Genomic DNA, 20,256 nt, shown 5'->3' on the forward strand with positions numbered 1-20,256 from the left:
TAATCTAAATCTGATTAAACGGTTGGTGTGTGTTCCTAATTTGTATTTTATGTAATATTGTTATTCTTGTAGATTTATATTGAACCTTGTAGATAATCAGATTTGTTGGAATATCCTCCTATAGCTTTATATTTTCTCCTATGGATACTTTAGATCTGTTGGAATATCCATTCCTCTAACAGCTTCATATTGAACCCTGTGGATACATATGTTGGGATATCCTCTTATAGCTTTATATTTAGCCCTGTGGATACTTTAGATCTGTTGGGATATCCTCTTATATAGCTTTATATTGAACCCTGTGGATACACCTGTTACAATATCCTCTTATTGCTTTATATTGAACCCTGTGGATACACCTGTTACAATATCCTCTTATTGCTTTATATTGAACCCTGTGGATACACCTGTTGCAATATCCTCTTATAGCTTTATATTGAACCCTGTGGATACACCTGTTACAATATCCTCTTGTAGCTGTAGATCTGTTGGAATTTTGATCCCTGCCCCGTAAATGCCTGCTTATCATAACTGAAGAGTATCTGTTTATGATCTTTGGTAAAGATCTAACCAAACATTATAGCTGAGTTCTATTATAATAGGTACAGCCAAGAATCTTGCAAAACAGGATGCACACAAATAAAAATTCCCCTACTAGTGTAACAAGTATCTGTGTTGCTGGCTAGATATGGTTGCCTTTAGAGTACCGAATCTGGGCTCCTGAAATGTGTACACGTAAGTGTATGCTTCTACAAAATCTAAAATTGAGTTTGAGCCCGGGGGGGGGGGGCTCATTGTCCGTGCTGGAGAGGATTGCTGGATCAGATTTTTCAGATTTTGTCAACCATACAACAATAATGATGAGGAACTGATCTCATGACTTCTAAATTGGCTGTCAATACCCAACAAAATCTGTAAAATTTGTTAGAATTTGACAGAAAGCAGCATTCTTCCTGTTTTTTTAAAATACTTTCTTTGTATATATATATGTTCTCATCCCATCAGAAAGTTATTGATGATTTAAAAAATATTTACTGTTAAGAATAATGAGCACATTAGGAAATATGTAGATATGTCCATAATATGGTAATTTTCATTGCCCTCTAAACAAAGCTTTAACTATGTTGTAGGTTTAGTCAAATAGCTGTTACATGGCATTAGGAGCCAGGCAAAGACCTCAGTGTCTTTGTTGCTATGGTAACAAAAAATATTGATCTTTGCCCTCCTAACAACTTACATAACTCAAGTAACCAGGGGCGATATAAATTGGTATTTTGATAGCAGTTTTTTTTTTTACTTAAAAAGAAAAACACAATTTATAACACAAAGAAAGATAATTCATGTATATAATTTTAATCAAGGCGCTTATCATAGATAATACACCTGCTCGAAATTTTAACAGCAAAATGCTACAAGATAACTGTAGCAGGTAGCATGTATGTTTGGATTAGAATTATGCAGTATAGTGTATAGGCTTAGAACATGCACTGCAGGATGTGACTCTAGCATCATAATAATAAATGCCTGAGGTGATATTTCTGGCCATGGCGATGTTATCAAAACATCCTGTTTGATTGTAATATTGCCCATTTAAACCATAACACATCTACCTGTTATAGATTCAGTACATCATCACATTATTCACCTGTTGTCAAGGGAGCTCTTAGAAGTGCATTTTGGATTAGTAGACTATTTAGGATTCAGAAGAGAAACTGGACACCAAGTTTTGTTTTCAAGTTTGATAGCAAACTATACACATATCATATGAGGTGTTAGGCATTTCAAAAAAGATATCACCTTGCACAATGTACTGCAAAGTGGTCCAAACTGTTACATAAAATGCAAAGATTTGCAGCAGTTTTAGCAAACAAAGAGCAGGGCTGATTTCATTATATTCTGATAAAAAAGGTTCATAAGCTTCGTAAGTGTGAAGATTAATGTTAATTACTTATTAATTCCTTTATTTACACAAGAGATGATCAAACATCTACTTGTCTGATGTAACAATGAGCATGCCAGAAAGAACGAAAGGAGATATATATATGCCTACAAATTCATAGTTTAATACTGCCCTCACTTCTGTACTGTTTGATTGACTCTTCATGCAATAAGACCAATAGAGGCTAGAATGTTGTCCATAGAGAGAGAAAAAAATACTCTTACAGTTTGTTGAAATGAAGGCCCCATTATATCTACTTCTATCAGTGCTTTTGTACCAGTGTAATAATGAGGTGTTGTTCCTGTTTGTTTACAAAGGATGATTCTTATAAATTGTGAAATATCCTTTTGTGGGATTGTGCCACTAGGAAGTGTAGTCTCTGTATAGTATTCCTGTTAGCTTTTCAAATCTTCATGGTGAACAGTAGGCACTAAGCAGTACCACCGCCAAACACAATATTTGCCTGTTTTAAGGAACAACCTTAAGAATTGCCAAGTAATATTATCTCTGTGATGTCATTGTGGTAACAGTCCTGAATCTCTAGCACACTATATGACATTAGATTTCAAACATGATAATATGAGACTGTTAATCACATGATTAGGCCACGATAAATGACAGAAATTGCTTTAAATACTTTTTAAAAGTTGAACATTTTTAAGTTAACTAATATTGTTTGGTTGTCATCAAAATTAGGTAAATAACAAAGAAATGGCCAATGTGTACACTGTAGGAGTCTTGTGTAGGTTTAGTGAATAGAATACCAGCTCTTTTGGCCAGTAAAACTCACCTTTGGATGGATCATATGTGGCATACCACTACTTTTTGTTTAATTTCAGTGTCTCCAAAATGATGGTGGGTGATACCAATTCATCATATTACCTATTTTTTGGTTATTTAGTTACAATGCAATATGAATTTGATTTAAACAACTAGTCTTCTGCCGGATGACCACCAAACTGATTTTGGTCATTTGAACAGAAATTCGTTTTTCATGGATGACCGGACAACCATTAAAAACTTTGCATTGCTGTTGGTTTGCCACCATAATATAAGGAAGAGGATGTTGTGGTGCAGGTAAAGAAACAAAGAACTCCTGTGACATCATTGCAGTCACGATACCTTGGTGGTTATTATGGCATGTTGATGCATTGTCATTGTATCTTACACCAATTTCTTGTTGACCAAGCCTTTCCCCACACCCATAGCACCTTAAAATACACTGTAAATCTAACTTTAACATACCATGGCTCATCTATTGGTAATCATCACTTCTCTGAAACTCTTTGTTTTTGTGGATGATGATCAGCTATTTTTACAAGGAAAAAGCTTAAATTATGAAATTCAGTAATTTAAATCATTGAAATAGTACATCTGGAGTTCTGGACTTGTCAAGACTTTATGTGTACGAACATTTACTTTCACCTGATCAGTTGAAATAATTCACGGTTCTGATCAGTTGAAATAATTCACAATTGTCAGCTATATGATGACAGCACAGGAGCTGTCTCGCATATTTATTGCAAACATGTAAAACAGTGCACACACCATTATACTTCAAATCCTATTGGCTTTAATGTACATGTAACAGTTAATGTCAATACTGTCTGGTAGACTGGAAACTGTACTTTGGTCAATTAACAACTAACAAGGTAATTAATCCGATAACGAGAACACTGTACATACTGTATATACTTTTGTGTCGGATACAGTGTTTAGTTTACATACTAAATATTCTTTATGGCAGTGTATGCCTCTGCCCTTTGATATATGTACAAATACACATACGACTGAATAACTAATGTGGAAGTTGTTATGAAATGACATTATGATTTGTAGAGGTGATAAACATTCAGTTTCGGATTAGTCTGTAATCGCAGGATTACATGTGGAAATATCGTTGGCACAGCTCTTAATGTAAATATCTGCCATTGTAGGCCTAAAATCAAATGAGGACAGACAAAAAAGAAATAAAGAATATTGTTCTTCAATGTGGGCTGGATCTGATCCTAGCTTGGAAGAAGTTGAAGAGGTAATCTGTAGTCTTTATTTTTAGTTAAAATATGAAACTTTAATAGATAAAGTACGAAGTACAAAACTGTTTACCATATGGCTTGTCAAAGTTAATTTTTGGGCTAAGATAAGTTTCAATCTTAACTTCTGAAACGTCGTAGATATACATTCTAGGGTCTTTGATTTTAGTTTTTAGTAACTGAAAAGTAGTTATATAGCACCATAACTAAAACAATATTCTATGGCGCTTTAAAAAGAAAAAAATCAAACATACAAATGAACAAAAACAGCAACAAGACAGAAATCAGCAAAAAATAGGATTACTTAAAGGCCTTATAAAAGGGAACTGTCTTTAGAGCTTTTCTGAAATATATACATATATATGGATATGATAGATTGTTTAAAATAGGTCATAAATAAGAAATAATAATCACATAGACAATTAAGAAGATTACTTTCCAGAGACTAGACTTGTAATTAAAGCCTACCGGTATAAGATCAGGAAGCAAGCAACCCATTCCACTAATATTTACAAATCGCATAATAAGCTTAAAATTAAAAAGAAAGAAAAAAGAGAGAGAGTGGGTTTTGTCGTAGTTGGTATAAGAAGCTTCAATATTTTCAAATATTTTGATCAATTTTTTGAAGAAAAAAAGGCAGAGGATAATTCCCTTTGCTTTGTTCTTGTTTACGTTATATCCCCTTCCCCTCAACCCTTACCACCTTAACTTTCAAGATATCATATTCTTAAAACCCCTGTTGACTCATAAACATTTCCCTTGTACTCTTTCAGGGAAAATCCTGAAAAGATAACCCATCTTTTAGTAATTCGGTAGACCTTGCAAGTGGTTATAGGATATGATGAAATAACCCTTTTTACCCCCCATTTGGTTTTGAAGATGGGCTAGCCATTAAATTTCTCATCATTTTTCTGCAGAAGCGATGGAAGGAGGATGATGAGAATGATGAAGATGATGATGAGGATGATGTGGATGGTGCCAATGTAACATTGACGGGATACAGGACTATTGCGGTAAGAAGATTCTCCCACCCACTCTTCAAAGCATTCCTTGCTTACCACTCACCTAGATGCATTCCTATTTACCACTACTAGTGAATTGTTCCCATAATCTATAACTCTGGCAAAAGTAGGGAAAATACATCCAATCAATGGAGGCATGATTTCTTTGTCTTTAGTTGACCTCCTGCCATCTACCTACGTAGCTCAGAAAACTTGTTGACATTTGAGCGTCGCTTCCCTGTTGATCTAACTTCTGGTTCGCCCAGACTTCCTTCTCCTCCACCCTGATTTTTACAACACAAAATTGTGATTGTTACTTAGTACGTCGACAGCTCGATTACTAAAAATCATAAGAGCTGAACTTTTGGCATTACATGTTTTCTGTATCATGGTACAGACCGGCGAGAAATGAGTTCCACAGAGACCGATGCCGACCGGACTAGCCGATGTGATCCACTCAAATGTATCGCAATTATGAAAAGTCACTTTTCAAATTCGGGGAATCTTAGATTACTATAAAAGTCAACATGAGTGTATATACGGTGGCATTTTGAAACAAGATTTGTTTACATTGGCACGCTGAAACCTGAAATGCCTGGAATCAGAACGTTTTAAATAGGTTAATGAATAGGTTAATGAATAGGTTAATGAATGGGTTAATGTCTTGACTGTTGTTGTCGTTTATTGTGAATTGTCTCTTACAAAACCAAGAAGGAAACGGTTTGATTGTTTCAACTTTCAGTGGGAGATTTACTTGCTGTTTGAACAGAGCTCTCTCGCTCTCTCTCTCAGGAGAATACCCAAATCTCCTTCTCTCATTAAATACAGCCTTTTTAAGTCGGGGGGAACATTTGGCATTTGAAGCAAAGGAATTATTGCGAACAACAAGAATCCTGTCATTTCCTTACATCATGTTCAGAAGTCACAGTTTTGCTTGATGACATCTAAACAGGTTAATGAATATGTTAACAAAGAAGAGAAAGGGTTTGCTTGGTGTTTAAGGAGTCCGATTAATACTCGATAGGATGTGAGATTAAAGCTCAGTGAAATTATTGAAATCCTCATTCGGGGTTTGCCGATTTACAATGCTAGTACTTTCTGGGGTTTAAAGTTCTTCGCTGAATCTCTGCTTAGTGGTAACATTATTGAACAAGTTGGATGACTACTGAGCTCCAAGATCGATTAATTGGGGGGGGGGACTTGTGGGGGGGGGGGGCTGGTGGGGGGTTATGTTCATAGTCAGGTAAGTACTTGTGTTGCATCACTTGCTCAACTACCATCCTATGAAAATGAGGTTTCATCAATGCTGTGACAATATAATTGATTGATACTTAGAAAATCATATTGTTTGTTCAATGTTCATACACAAATCAATGAAGGCAATAAGCCTGATGTCTAGATGCATCAACGTGCAACAGACACTAGTCAAAATCACCGAGGCTATCGAAAAAATATTTGTGTTCAAGATACGTTTTGCAGCTTACTAACCAATGGCAAAAATCCAAATTGATTGTTTTGAACTTTTGATGCTGAATAAATTAAGATTGTTGTTTATATAACACATGAATTTTATTTTGAAATGTTAGGAAAGGAATGGTACATGCTGTTCTTCCAATAACTTTTTCCAGATATATCTCATTTGCGAAAGATCTTGCCAGGATTTTAGGGAACAATCGCCGTTGTAGGAATCCTAGCATTAACATCATGTGCTGCTGGGGTGTGAAAACCAAAACAAATTATTACACCACACCACTCACCAGCTATTAGCCACACTTATTCTACTCACATTACCATAAAATACTCCACCAAAAAGGAAGTTAGACTATTATACAGACCTACACAATATCAGTCAGGACTGAGGGTATATTTAGCATTAAAAAACAAACACAACCTATTCTGCATAAAAATAAATTGCCAAGGAGAGAGTCAGAAAGAGAATCCTGCATTATAAGTTGAGATTGAAATATATGCATCAGTCCTTGCTCTACTTTGACTAAATCCTCTTGATTATTTTGGCATTTGGTCATAATACAAGTATGTTTTTGAGTTATTGATCTCGTTGAAAATGAAACTATAAATGTACTGAAACGGGTCCGATATTAAAAATCTTCATACGTGTGGTAAAAAGTATTAAAGTCGCAATTCAAACCATCTCTCTGGTTAGTTCTCTCGTTCTCTCTGTTTTTTCTTTCTCTCTCGTTTAATTCCACTGTTCTCTTCTCATCTTCTTACCAGGGGTCAGCACACCGTTACAATGAGGATAACTTGAGTATCCAGAGCTTCACTATGGTGAGTTATATTAATTCTTATAATTATTATAATATTTCCAGCGCCTCTTTGAATTCTCCTGACGAAATATATTCGTTAGGGCCAGTATCAAATTATACAAGTTTGGGTAATGTCAGCTTGTAAACGTTGCATCTCGATAAACAAAAGTCAATTTACGTTGTTACAAGGCACAGCCATTTATAAGCAATGACCCAGGTATTATCCCAATTATTATTAGCTCATACCAGCATGCTGGTGTGAGCTATTGTTACAGTGGGGCGTCTATCACTCTATCATTCTATCACTCTATCCGTCAACAATTGGTAAAACCGCTCCCACTCGCACAGTGTTTGATGGAATTTCATGGAACTTAGACACAAGGACCGTTGGGTATAGGGCCATCAGAGATGGTCCGAACTTTGGGGTCAAAGGTCACCTGTGTGCCGTAATGGGCCATTTTGTGGAAATACGTAAAATGCTTCTTCTCCTACAGATTCCACGGTACAATGTTGAGGGTTTGTCACGATAGTACTATGGAAGTTTTACCTTCAGGGTGTTCATGAATTTAAGATCAAAGATCAACTAGGGGTCTTTTGTGGCCCGGGCCGCGGCCCTATATTTTCAAATTGCTTTCGTTCGTACAGTGTATGGCCAGTTATAATGAAACTTGGTCACAACGTTCCTAGGGATAAGGGTTACGAGGGGTGTTCGGAGAATTGAGGTCAAATGTCATTTAGGGGGTCATCGAGGGTCATTCTTTGTAATATTTTCAAATGTCTCAATCTCCTCAAGATTTTGATGGATCATATTCAAAGTTGAACTGATGATTGTTGGATTGTGTATGAATCAGGTGATGCCTAATAATTTTTGGTCGAAAGTTAATTAATTACAATTAATCCCTATTGTTTAAAAAAATCTGAGCCTTCACCTTTTTCCAAAGCTCCTTTAATTTTTCTCCCAGTCTCTGCAGTGTTTGTTTACATTTGTGGTTAAGCTCTGCAGAGGCTGTTAGTGGAATTAAAGCAGTATTGGGAGTTGTTATTAACTGTTGAACTGTAAGCATGAGAGCCCTATAGCCAATCAGCACTTGCCGATTCTTAGAAGTCTTTGAGCCTGAGGTATGTAGGCAGCCAGCCAAAATTGGTAGAGGGGAGACAGTTTAATAGGGTAGGTCAGTGGTATTGTTTGAGAGAGTGGGTAAAATAGGATTTAAAGGGGGAAAATAGGAATTATAGCCAGTGGTGTGGCCAGGATTCTGCTAACGGAGGGGGGGGGGGTTATCCCTCATGGGCCCAAAATTGGTGGAATCTGAAAAATGACCTGAAATTTGGTGTGCCATATAGTTTTGTGGGCCCTACATTTTTAGGCTCGAAAAGGTATGAGCTTCTGCACCATTGGTGCTCTAGTTACTGTTTTGTAGGAGGAGTAATAAGTGAGGGTGGGGGGGGGGACACCTTGGCTGTTAACAAAATAAAATATTGATTTTGTCATGCAAGTTTGTTTGAATGACATTTATTGTCGAATTTGTATTCACACTACCTTGTTTATGGTACATAGATGCTTTTCAATGTCAGAAATAGCTGGAGTGCTTCTATTGGCCTCTTGATTTATTCTTCAGTAATGTGAGCGGATTATATGGAAAACATGATTCCTCGTTGTCAGTTTGAAGGAATCTTACTTTTGACAACAAACAATTCCCACCCGAAATAAAACAACAACTATTATTAAACTTTTAAACTACTAAAATTCTAACTACTTACTGCTATCTTACTCTCCTTCCTCCAGTTTTATTCTCCGTAAGTCAATAAAAATTACTAGGAATTGTTTGTTCCTTTTGCCGATAAACTCATTACGGATTAAAAAGTCAAAGGGTGTAGGAAGCTATAAATATCCCACTAGTTCACCTTACTGCTGCCCTGCAGTTATATCTAGCAATAAATATATTTAATGGCCTCGCACCTCCACTAGCCCTCACAAACAAGTGACATCATAGCATGCGGTTGAAATTTGACGTAATCTGTTGGAAGTTACTCGGGAAATTTTAACGTCATCTTTGAAGGCGACAGAATAAACAAAAAATTGGGGGCCCTGCTTTAGTTTGATGCCTTAAATGTATTCTAGCAGACTGCTGATCAGTGAAGCGCGTCAAAATGTAGGAACGGTTGTAATTTTCCATTTTAAGTGCATTAAGGAGAGTCAAAATATGGTAAAAGGATCAAAAATATTGTAAAATATGGATTCTTCTGAGTTACTGGTAACCTGAAGCTATTTTTGATTCTGCGTTTGCTAGAGTGAGTTCCTGAAATATGTACAAAATTTACAACAACAAAAAAACAGCAATAAGAAAACAGTCGGAACTAACACAAAATGTCAACTACCTGGGACAGTTGATATAAACTGAGTTGTGGGTTGTGGATTTGCTCTTTTGCAAAACTCATCACGGCTGTTAGAACTGACTCAAACCAAAATAGCACAATTTTCTCAGATGATTTTGTTTGCCGAAAAATTGATAGATTTATTGTAGACTATTTAAAGGTTTGTATAGAGTTGTGCATAACTGCCACTGTTTCCCTCTGTTGTTAAACAGAGAATTCTAATGCTGTGAGGAGACAGGTAAGCACTCAATACTGTTAAGGCAAAGGCTTGGTTCAGCGGTTAGAGTGTCCGCCTCACAATCCTTAGTTTCCAGGATCAAAATTCCACCAGGAGCCAGATTCTCTTGTCCTATTAAAAAATTGCTGCAGTGCAGTGGTGATGTGTGTGGAGTCTTCCGCGGATTGAGTATTTCTGGTTTTTTAACTTGGGAAAAGGGGTTTGTTTCTGTTCTTCACTTGTTTTCCAAACAACTTTGTTCGTCATGGCCGCACTGCAGTGATGTCGAATGGGGTGCCTTTGCCTACTTCATTATTAGAGAAAGTGGTCAGATGCTGGGGCATACACTCTCGTCCGTCGGATGGGGACGTTAAATGGCGGTCCCGGGAGCAGGAATGTGAGCGAATTCACACCCCTGCCTCGTTATCCTCTGAACGCTTATCGAAAAGAGAAGGCTTGAAATAATCCGGTGTTCATCCACGACCTAACACAGACAGGGTCTCAAATAAGCTACTGTAAGGCTTCCTGATCCTTTAGTCTCTAAACTAAACTAAGTTAAGTACGCAAGAGTAACTTCCTGACAGAACCTGTACCATCATTCGTTCATGGTGCGATAAATAGACTGTTGGACATGATTTGGATTGTTAAATGCCAAAGTGTTGGCAAAAGGTCAGAATCTTCTGTCCATGAGATCTCATACTCTCCTTTGGCATACTGTATTATTGCGATTATTGACAGTTTATAAAATAGGTATATTTCACGCTTGAAGTAACATAGAGATTAGTTTTAAACCTGAAATGAAAAAGCCTATCCCATCCATGCTCTCCCTTTTTCTGGAAACCAGGAGTTTTAATTCTTCAGACCAAATGTAATGACCGCAAACTTTTTTACAAATTACTGCACTCCATAAAGTAGTAAACATTGAAAATAAAAATTAAAATCAAAGATATTTAGTAGCATGTAGTTGTTTCTAACTTGACCTCCAAAATAACAAAATATACAAAAAAAGAAAGGGAAAATTATTCAAATTCCACAGATTATTACTGACAAAGCTTTGAAAATGTCAGAAAGTGTGGCATGATTAGTTTGGCATTTACAATAAAGGAAGCTGATGTTTCCTACTTTCCTAACAAGGAAATCTGCTAGCAGCTAGCATGATGTCATAGATAACAGATTACATCAGAATATTCATGACTTTCCAGATAAAGAAACTAATAATGCGAATAAGGAAAACAGTTGTGGTAAGAAAGTGACATCATCGTTGTCAAGTTCAAATTTCTACAATAAGTTAACAATGTTAAAAGCAGCCTTTTTGGGGTTAACTTTGGTCTTTCTTGGGGAGTGGGGCTGGGGGAGTGGGGTCAGAATTAGAAATTAAATTCCTATAACAGTAAAGTTAATAATCTTGACTTGTCAAGCAGTATTTAAATAATGAAGGGAAAATTTCAAACCTTTTTTTGAAAATTTCAGATTTCTCTCTTTTATGTGCGTTTTATCGTACCCAAAAAATTGTAAGCCATAATTAATTACTGGGTGAAAAATCTATGGATAGCATTTTGCTCTCATATCAGTTGTCAATCTCATTCTACTTGGTGGGCTTTTGTAAGGTAAAAATTTCATAGAAAGGAAAAAATTTAGATGGTGGAGGGGGGAGGGGGGGGGGTGAGGGAAGAATGAAGGGGTAGATAAGAAGGATGCTTATTACTGGGAAGATATTATCTTAAAAATTTAGCTAAAATTACTGGTTTTGTGTGCAAATACAAATATGTACAAATATATATCTACATATATTTATATTAGAAAAAAAGCAGACAAATAAGAATGACTCATAATTGACAAATAAGGTGTACTATTTTAGAAAATATGTTGGAATTTTCGGTCCCCTGGGACCTTCGTCAGCAATACTTGGCACTTGGCAGTGGAAAGAAAAGTACAAAATGTAACACAATGAAAGTATGATGCTAGATACTGTAAGTGTGAGTTGGCACTGATGGCATCAATACCCACATAAACCATGACTATACAGGAAGTGGATTAAGGAGCAAAGAATAGGAAGAACAGATTAAATATATATGTTTGTGGAACTGATAGTTGTTTAAGTCTCACATCACTGGCATCAACAAAGACTTGGTTGGTTCCCCGCTTTCTAGTCACTTCGCCCAACAACCATTTCGCCCAACCTGCCTGGTCATTTCGCCCAACCAGCATAGTCATTTCGCCCAACCAGCATAATCATTTCGCCCAACCTTATTTTTACTAACATTCAGTCAGAATAATATTACTTTTTCTATTCCACTAGTTCAATTTGATGTTATTTTGGGTTGGGTTACTTCGTAATAGGTAAATAAAGTGAGGTCCGCTCGATATCGATCGGAGTCTGAGCAGTTATTTTGGGTATAATAGGAGGATTACACTACTTTAGGCGTTTACGCATACAATGGAAGTTATATAATTATACAAACAAAGGGGAATCGGTGAGGAATAATATAACCGTTTCTATTTCACTAGTTCAATTTTTATCCCGTAACGTTAACAATTCCCGAACGTTTACTATCAAACCTAACCCCTACAACACTGATCCATCCTCAAGATTCCTTAATATTCGGTTCGTATCCTTTAACGTTATAAATTCCCGAACGTTTCCTTACTAACCAGTTGTACAAAGTAAAGGACTTCAAGTTTCCTTAATATTCCATAATATTCGAACGTTTACTATCAAACCTAACCCCGAACACACTGATCCATCCTCGGTTCGTATCCTGTAACGTTAACAGTTCCCGAACATTTCCTTTTGAAGTATCATATTTAATCAAGGTTGGGCGAAATGACCAGGCTGGTTGGGCGAAATGACCAGGCTGGTTGGGCGAAATGACCAGGCTGGTTGGGCGAAATGACCAGGCTGGTTGGGCGAAATGACCAGGCTGGTTGGGCGAAATGACCAGGCTGGTTGGGCGAAATGGTAAGGTTGGGCGAAATGGCAGTTGGGCGAAATGGTTGTTGGGCGAAGTGTCCTGCTTCCCTCCGTCCGGTTCCCCTAACTGCAACAGTTAATCTGGCAAGAAATATCAAAGTCTTTCCTTTCCTAACTTGATTAGGGGAGCTATAAACGACCCACATTATTCAGGGATTTTAGTATAGATTGTAAGCACCGAAAACATTGTTCACAAATATTAATCAAAGGATAAAAAAAAAATTGCTTCATGTCCTGAAAGAGATTTATGAAATATTAGCCTTCAGCATCGTATTATAATGATGAGTGCCAATGAGCAAAGGGTAAGAGTTTGTCATTTATAATATAATAATAACTATATCTAGTAAAAACAAGCTGTTGTATTAAGTGAACTTAAATTCAAATTGGGTTTTTTTTTTTTTTTTTTTTGTAGCTATTACTTTTAAGGCTCAGATACAAAATCAAAAGTGAAAGTTACAATAATTAACATGCCTTCTGAATAATAATAAGTACTATGGATAACTTTTTTTTTTTTTTTAATAGTCTGTAGTGCCTTTAGATATCATTCAGTATTTCACTAGTTGGTCGTTATCACGGTCATACAGATTGCAAGCATCATTTGTAATTCAAAACAACTGTGCAGTTCACTTGTGTCCTTCCTTATACTCCACACCGCACATGATCTAGTAGTAACAGTGTAAGTCATCGCTACGGATATGTAATCGTATTTCCTTATTTTAGTGTGGGATTCTTGTCGTCTCGCTGTACAGCTTACACAGAAACTGCATCTAAGGTTTGGAGCAACCTTCATACTTGTCAATTTTCAATTTTGTCTTTCAAATATTGTCTTTATTATTTTTTGGTATACAAAGGTTTTCTTTTGAAAATCTCATTTCTGATATTAGGAAGTTTTTTTGCACTTATGGATATTGAGATAACATCATAGAAAGTTTGCTGGAAAATGCCTAACTTTTGTGTAGCAAAAGACAATTTGTCCGTAACCAATGATTAAATGAATCGACTTGTAGCCGTTCACCCAAGTTCTGATATCTAGCAATAACTTATTCGGTACCTCATCGCCAAATGCTATGCAAATGGGGCAAATAGTTAAATATGTAAGTGTTAAGGTGTATAGCAGCTTTTGTACACAGCAAGCATAGTGTTTTACAAGAGGCAAAATGTGTTGACTAAATTAAGATCTCTCTGAATATGACAATATTTTTGATCACCAGATATTTATATGATTTTTTGCATGTAGTTTTGCTACATTCCTCTCCGTCTTTCTCAACTTTGAAATCTGTACTGCTTTAGACACTTTTAATATTATGCAGTATTCTGTAGGCAGAGGCTACAACGTGTGTAGAGGACTGCAGATTGGTTCAATTTACTGCATAGTTTATTATATATGGTCATGAACGGGGAATAATTCAGTATCCAAATTGGTGTCGCAGTTTTGAACGTTCTAAACGCTTGTCTCGAACTATAAAATCTATCTTTTTTGAGTTTATTGTTGAGTTGTGTAGTAGCTCAGATAGTTAAACCTTCAGCATAAAACTTGTTATCAAAAGTGGCCAGCTTTTCGTGTTCAGTAAACCCGGATGGGCCTGTATCATTCTGTCTGTCTATCTGTCTGTTTGTCTGTCTGTCAGCTTACAATTGCGAAATGTGTGGTGTTTCATACATTTTCACTGAACCTCTGAATCCTCTGGTGATGATGATTCAGTTTCATGTGTGTGTGTGTGTCATATTAAGAACAACAATGTCCATATTTATGAATCAATTTATAACTTATTAACATACTTATTAATCAAGAAATATTACATGATGTCCCCATTTGCCATTATTTTGACTAGATTTACTGATAAGTGCGTTGGATGGAGACAATATTTGAGCAGCTTCCGGAGAACACCGTCTCCACCGTTATATAGAAATTTTTGTCATGAATTATTGATATTTGATGAATTCTGCGTAAACTACAGTATGCATGTAGATATCATTAGTTCAGCACAGACAGTCACAGTACACAACTGTGTCTTTCTGTTTAAACACCAGAGGAAGAGGCCCACTATATTTTTCTATTCCCTCCAGAATTTACGTGGGAGATATGAAGTAATCAGATGATAATACCGTAAATATATGTCTATGCCGAAATATAAGGCTGACTATCTATGGGGGTCTTGTTATCACAACAGTGAAGGAATTGTGAAAATACAGACAGTTAATTTCCATATAAGATCTTGCATGCTGTGTCCCTACAATTTGAGGAAAGCATAGTTTTAAAGAGAGGTCCCACTGATTTTTTTAAAAATTCTGATAAATTAGAATTTCTAATTTAACCAAGATGATTCAAGGGAACTGCCTTAAGAAGTAGAAAACCACTGGATATTAGCATTTCTTAGGAAATTTGAAGAATCAGTGGATTTCTTATCAAGATCAAGTAGCCAGTGACATCAAAGTCGTGTATCGCAGGTTAGGTAAAACGTTTGCTGAAAAGGAGTGTTTTCCCACATCCCGCAAACTGTTCCAAACCTCTTGAGGGATTTCATTGAATAGCTTTCTGAATGAGACAATATGTCGGAGCAGTGAACGCAACAATTACTCTTTGAGGAGGACGCTGCATTAACTAAAGGTTGACGAGTCGATGGCCACTTTCACATCTATTATTAACTTTGTTTTTTATTTGAAGCCATCAATCAAAAGAGCATTGCAAAGAGAGATAATGTTCAAACAATATATTGAGGACATCGAGATTTAGGTTTCAAATGATACAAATAGGAGGTCATACGATAGGAAAGATAAATTGAATTATTGAGGAGACTTTACTAAGAAAGTTTAACAAGGAAAATTGTGGAATAGAAGTCCCCAGACAGCAAGAAAAACAGGCAAATGCATTTAAAGGAAGAAGTAAGAACTGTCAAACCAAGATAGAAAAGGACATCCCATCCCACCTATCCCATCACATCTCACCCAACCCACCTGCACCCCTACCCATTCCACCCACCCCACCCATCATATCCCACCCACTCCATCCCACCTACCCTACCACATGTTGATGAAATCAGGTAACAGTGAAACTAGAAAAATAATTGAAATAGAAGACAGGAAATGTTAGGAATACTTAGATACTGTAACAAGAGAGCCTTTGTACAACAAATAAAGTTGTTTGTACAGACTTGAGACGGTTACTCAAAGTGTTCCAGATCTTGGGAGCTTAGTTAATGATATATATTTAAAAGAATAACACCAATTACATTAATACCCCACTGATATTAATCAAGACACTCACCTCTTTAATTAGTGATAAAAAGAATGATCTTTTGTTTTAAGTTTTAATGTCTTTTTCTCTAGAGGTGGGAGGCCACTTTTGGTCAGATTTTGAAAGAACCCATTTGAGCTTCTTGCAGACAAGTGTTCTTTAAAGCATCCATCAGTATACATTCCATGCATGTATTTACAGTAGGTATTTGGTTTTAAGCTAGACAGCAATCATGGGCTGCTGATTTCATGGAAATACGTGTGTTTGTCTTCTATATATAGCATAGCCAGCTGTGCCCTCTGTGCAGGCTATGGAAGTGGTTGTGCGTTCTCTCTTCCATTAGAATTGTACGCTGACTACAGATATTTTCCACCATATTTTATCACCGGTTGGTGTCATCAAAATCTCAACACAATGTGTCCTTTCCCTGTCCAACATTCACATGACCTGCAATTGATGTTTTAAAGAGGTCGTGTGACGTAGTGTTAGAGTCTATACAATAAAACTGAAAGTGCATTGAACGGGGTAGATGCAACTCAAGAACTTTGAAGCCAGTCCTGCAGGATAGAAAGTAATTGGAGTATATATTGTATAATTATTCTGTGTTTAGGGGGTGGGGGAGGGGGAAGGGGGTTCATTTACTTAACAAACACAATGGTGGATTTTACTGAGCAACATGGATATGGTTTCTTCATGGACAAGTCTCCCAACATAGTTTTCAAGAAAGTGATGTTCAAGTGTGGTGTCACCATGTTCTTTCCCCTCTCCTCTCCTCCCCTCCCCTCCACTCTCCCCAACCCATTCCCCTCTCTGCATCACCTCCTGAATCTCAAACCTGTGTCTGGGTGGTTCGTGAGGATTCAGTTTTTGGTGGATGATCTTTCATGAGCTTTGTTTGATTACCAAAGCCCAAACAATATACCACGGTAGCTTTTAAAGTGTTAATTGTGTGTCTTAATTTTCCTTCCTTCCTCACTTACCTGTCTCCCCACAACCTAAGCACTCTCATTCTACCGTGTCTAGAACAGGATTATCAACAGTTCTGTTCTATGGAGTGTTTGATGAGTTTTGACAGACCCAGGGTACAAAACAAATATAGTTCACAGAGATTATCTCCCTTGTCTGCAAAATGTTTGTTCAGAATGATATCATGATTGTACCTAACAATTTCTACAGAGGTTTGTCAGGATTTTGAGAGCGATAAAGGAAGTTCAATAAATACTGGAAGTTCATTTTTAATCAGGTACGTGAGATGGAGGAGCAGTTTCTACGGCGATAATTCTCAGAAAAAATATATTCAGGAAATTGATGGGAAAGGACCACTTCAGGGTACAAACTGTACGTCCTGATGATGGTAATAACACTAGGAGTGTGGAATGTCGTGTGTGTTATATGCTAGCTAGGCACGAAATGTTTACATTAGTTTTATTAGAGGCACTATCTTGCTCAGTTTTGGTAATGTTTATACATCTAATCAATGGAAGGTGAGTAGTAAGGTAGCAGAGTTGTATATTGATAGAAATCAAGATATTAACGAAGTGAATCCCTTCACTCTGCAATTGGATACTAACTTCAATGGGTTTCTAAAGAGTTTCATTTGAAATAATGAAATTTGGCTTGCACATTTCTTACAAGTTATATTTGTCAGTCCATATTGTTACTAATAGTAACATTTGATTTCATTTTCATAAAAAAAAATCCCACAACAATATGTTCAATATGTATAATTGATCAAATTAAATATACAGCATGCATAGTTGTGAATGCAACCCCCCCCCCCCAAAAAAAAAAACCAAAGGGAAAACAAAAGAATTGGTCCTTGATCAGTAATATTATTATGATCATTTTCCAGTCTATCTGTCTATGCTAATATTAGATGAATAGTAGCAGTTTCCTGGTTTAATGGATTGACCCAAGCGCTGAAGTAGTACTATTCAATTAATAACAGCTCACTTCTCTGCATTCCCAGCACTTACATATAATCTGTGTCACATTGTTCTCTACTGCATGTTCCTCATGTGGGTCACGTAATTTCCACTTTATCAGTACAATCTTTGATAATTATTACTTTATTTCTATGTATACTCATTTCATTTTTCTTCTTTGTTCACAACTATTTAAACATATATATGTGGCTTAGTAAGAAACATTTCACTCCCTCAAGAGACAGTCCCTTGGAAAAACTGGTAAATCATTAATCGTTAGTATCCTATTGTCTTATACCGGTTTTATTTGTCTTGAGATTAATACGTGCAAAACAAAAGGTAGTTATCTGTCATCAGAGTTCAAAGTGTATTTCTCTCAATAGCTGTGTAAATAATGTTGAACATGGGTGTGCCAATTATGGATGTGAATCTCGCAATCCCTCTCTGGAAATTAGAAATCCATCTTAAAACTTACGTATGAAGGAAATGACGTACCGAGATCTCCGTAGTTACGTTAAACTGATCACTTCATTCACACCTCAAAAGTAAACTTTAGGTAGTCTGGTCTGTACATGTATGTGAAAATTGAATGTTTATCCCAGGAATTTGATGATATGAAAAGCATTTTCAACATGATGTACATTTTTCAATTCTAGATCTAGTTAAAATAAATTGGGCCCCCCCCTTTTTTTGTGGTCTTGACCATAGAATTTAGATACTTAAAACTCATATTTTTTAAATTAATATATAAATGGAGGGCTCAAACCATTTTGCTTATAAAATGTTAAAAATCAACTAATTGCTGTAAAGCTAAAAATAATGTGAAACAAATTGTTGGCATTAGTATTCATAAATTTGATATTTTTTCTTATTTTTTGTTTCTTATGATATTACATCCTTGCAATTTTGTCAACAAATAAAAAATGGTAGGCTACTTATAGCCCAGATGAGATGAATCTAGTGTTAACAGGCTCCAGTTATTATGGTTGGTAAATTGGTAATGTTTCTCTGATTCTCCTCAAAGACATGACTTTGAACAATAGCTGACCTGGTCTGGTAATAGAATCTTTCAAGGCTGATTTAAACAATATCCTCAAGTTCCTGTTTTGAAGAGGCAACTAATTTTGCCATCAATCTTCACTTGCAAACATCAGCTGTCAAACGGTTTCTCTCCTTACAGAGAGAAACCTTTTAACACCCTCGAGAAAACATACTGTACAGGATGGATGCGGTGAAAGTTGGTAGGTGGGCCTTAATAGTCACAATTCATTCCATAATTATGGCACTTAAAATTAAATAAGATTCAGATGAAAGAGATATATATGTGATGAAAATACAGTTAGTTAGCTTAGGTGAGAAGTTGGATTGGAGGTTATAAAATGATTCTTTTTTATTTTTCTCTCTAAATTGGCGAACAAAATTTTATCTCCTAAGTTTTTTTTTGAATCAGACATTAAACTTGGGGCTAGAAGAACTGTGATTGGCCAACAGTCATGCAAAGTAGTTTTAGAAGATTTGAAATCGTTAGAAATGTTGATTGTTTGAATCTCGATTAAATGGTTTAATTAATTAAGCGTGTAGATTCGTTAACTCTGAAACTGTACCAATGCAATTTAATTTGTCCATAAGCAAGATATCGCTTCTCACAAGTGGTGTTGTTGTCTGTACTGACATCTTTGGTAAATTCACTCTGCACTTAAAATCTGAAAAAGAAAAGAAAAACAAAGCATCTATTTTCCAGCCTTGTTGATTTCTTGATTGATTACATCCAGGAAATCAAGGAAAAGATCAAGGAAATTAGGACAACAGTGTGAGAGCTGTTCATACAGTATGAGCATAATTACTTCGCCCCTCGCTTACCTGTCTCCCCACAACCTTAGCACTCTCATTCTACCGCGCCTAGAATGTCCTGGTAACCTTTTAACACTGCACCCTCTATGGCCGGCTCCTCCGGTCACTGCCCTTCCTTCTCATTCTACCAACCAAAGTGTCTAGATCGCTATTTTCGAGCGGATTTTTTCGGAGTTTTGGACTATTCAACAGAACTCCCCTGGAAGTATGTTTATAATAAGCATCAATGTACATGTATATTAGCATAAGAGCTTTGCTATATTTTCTCATCATCGTGTTTAACCAGGATAATTATGTTTAGTATGCTTTTATCAAACAATAAAAATGAAAAGGATTTGTGTTAGAGTTTGAAGTGTTTCTCATCAGTATGTCTTACCAGGCTACTGGTTACTTCAGGACCGTCATCGTGTCATGTAGCTAAGATTTACATTGCACTGTGAG

General features: G+C 36.3%; 1 protein-coding gene across 2 annotated transcripts in view; it reads left to right on the forward strand.

Moving 5' to 3' along the window:
• LOC139961228 (rho guanine nucleotide exchange factor 3-like) overlaps window positions 1–20,256 on the forward strand; it is a 72,015-nt gene that overhangs the window by 6,847 nt on the left and 44,912 nt on the right. Inside the window, exons 1-3 of one of the 2 annotated variants that reach the window (XM_071960292.1) lie at window positions 3,818–3,971; window positions 4,890–4,985; window positions 7,209–7,262. In XM_071960292.1, the coding sequence (XP_071816393.1) occupies window positions 3,930–3,971; window positions 4,890–4,985; window positions 7,209–7,262 (192 nt within the window). In that variant the 5' untranslated portion in view covers window positions 3,818–3,929. Of the gene's footprint in view, window positions 1–3,817; window positions 3,972–4,889; window positions 4,986–7,208; window positions 7,263–20,256 lie in introns of those variants that run through there. The other variant, XM_071960291.1, reaches the window with a different exon arrangement.

Source organism: Apostichopus japonicus, chromosome 20 (assembly GCF_037975245.1).
Source record: "Apostichopus japonicus isolate 1M-3 chromosome 20, ASM3797524v1, whole genome shotgun sequence".
NCBI classification, from domain to species: domain Eukaryota; kingdom Metazoa; phylum Echinodermata; class Holothuroidea; order Aspidochirotida; family Stichopodidae; genus Apostichopus; species Apostichopus japonicus.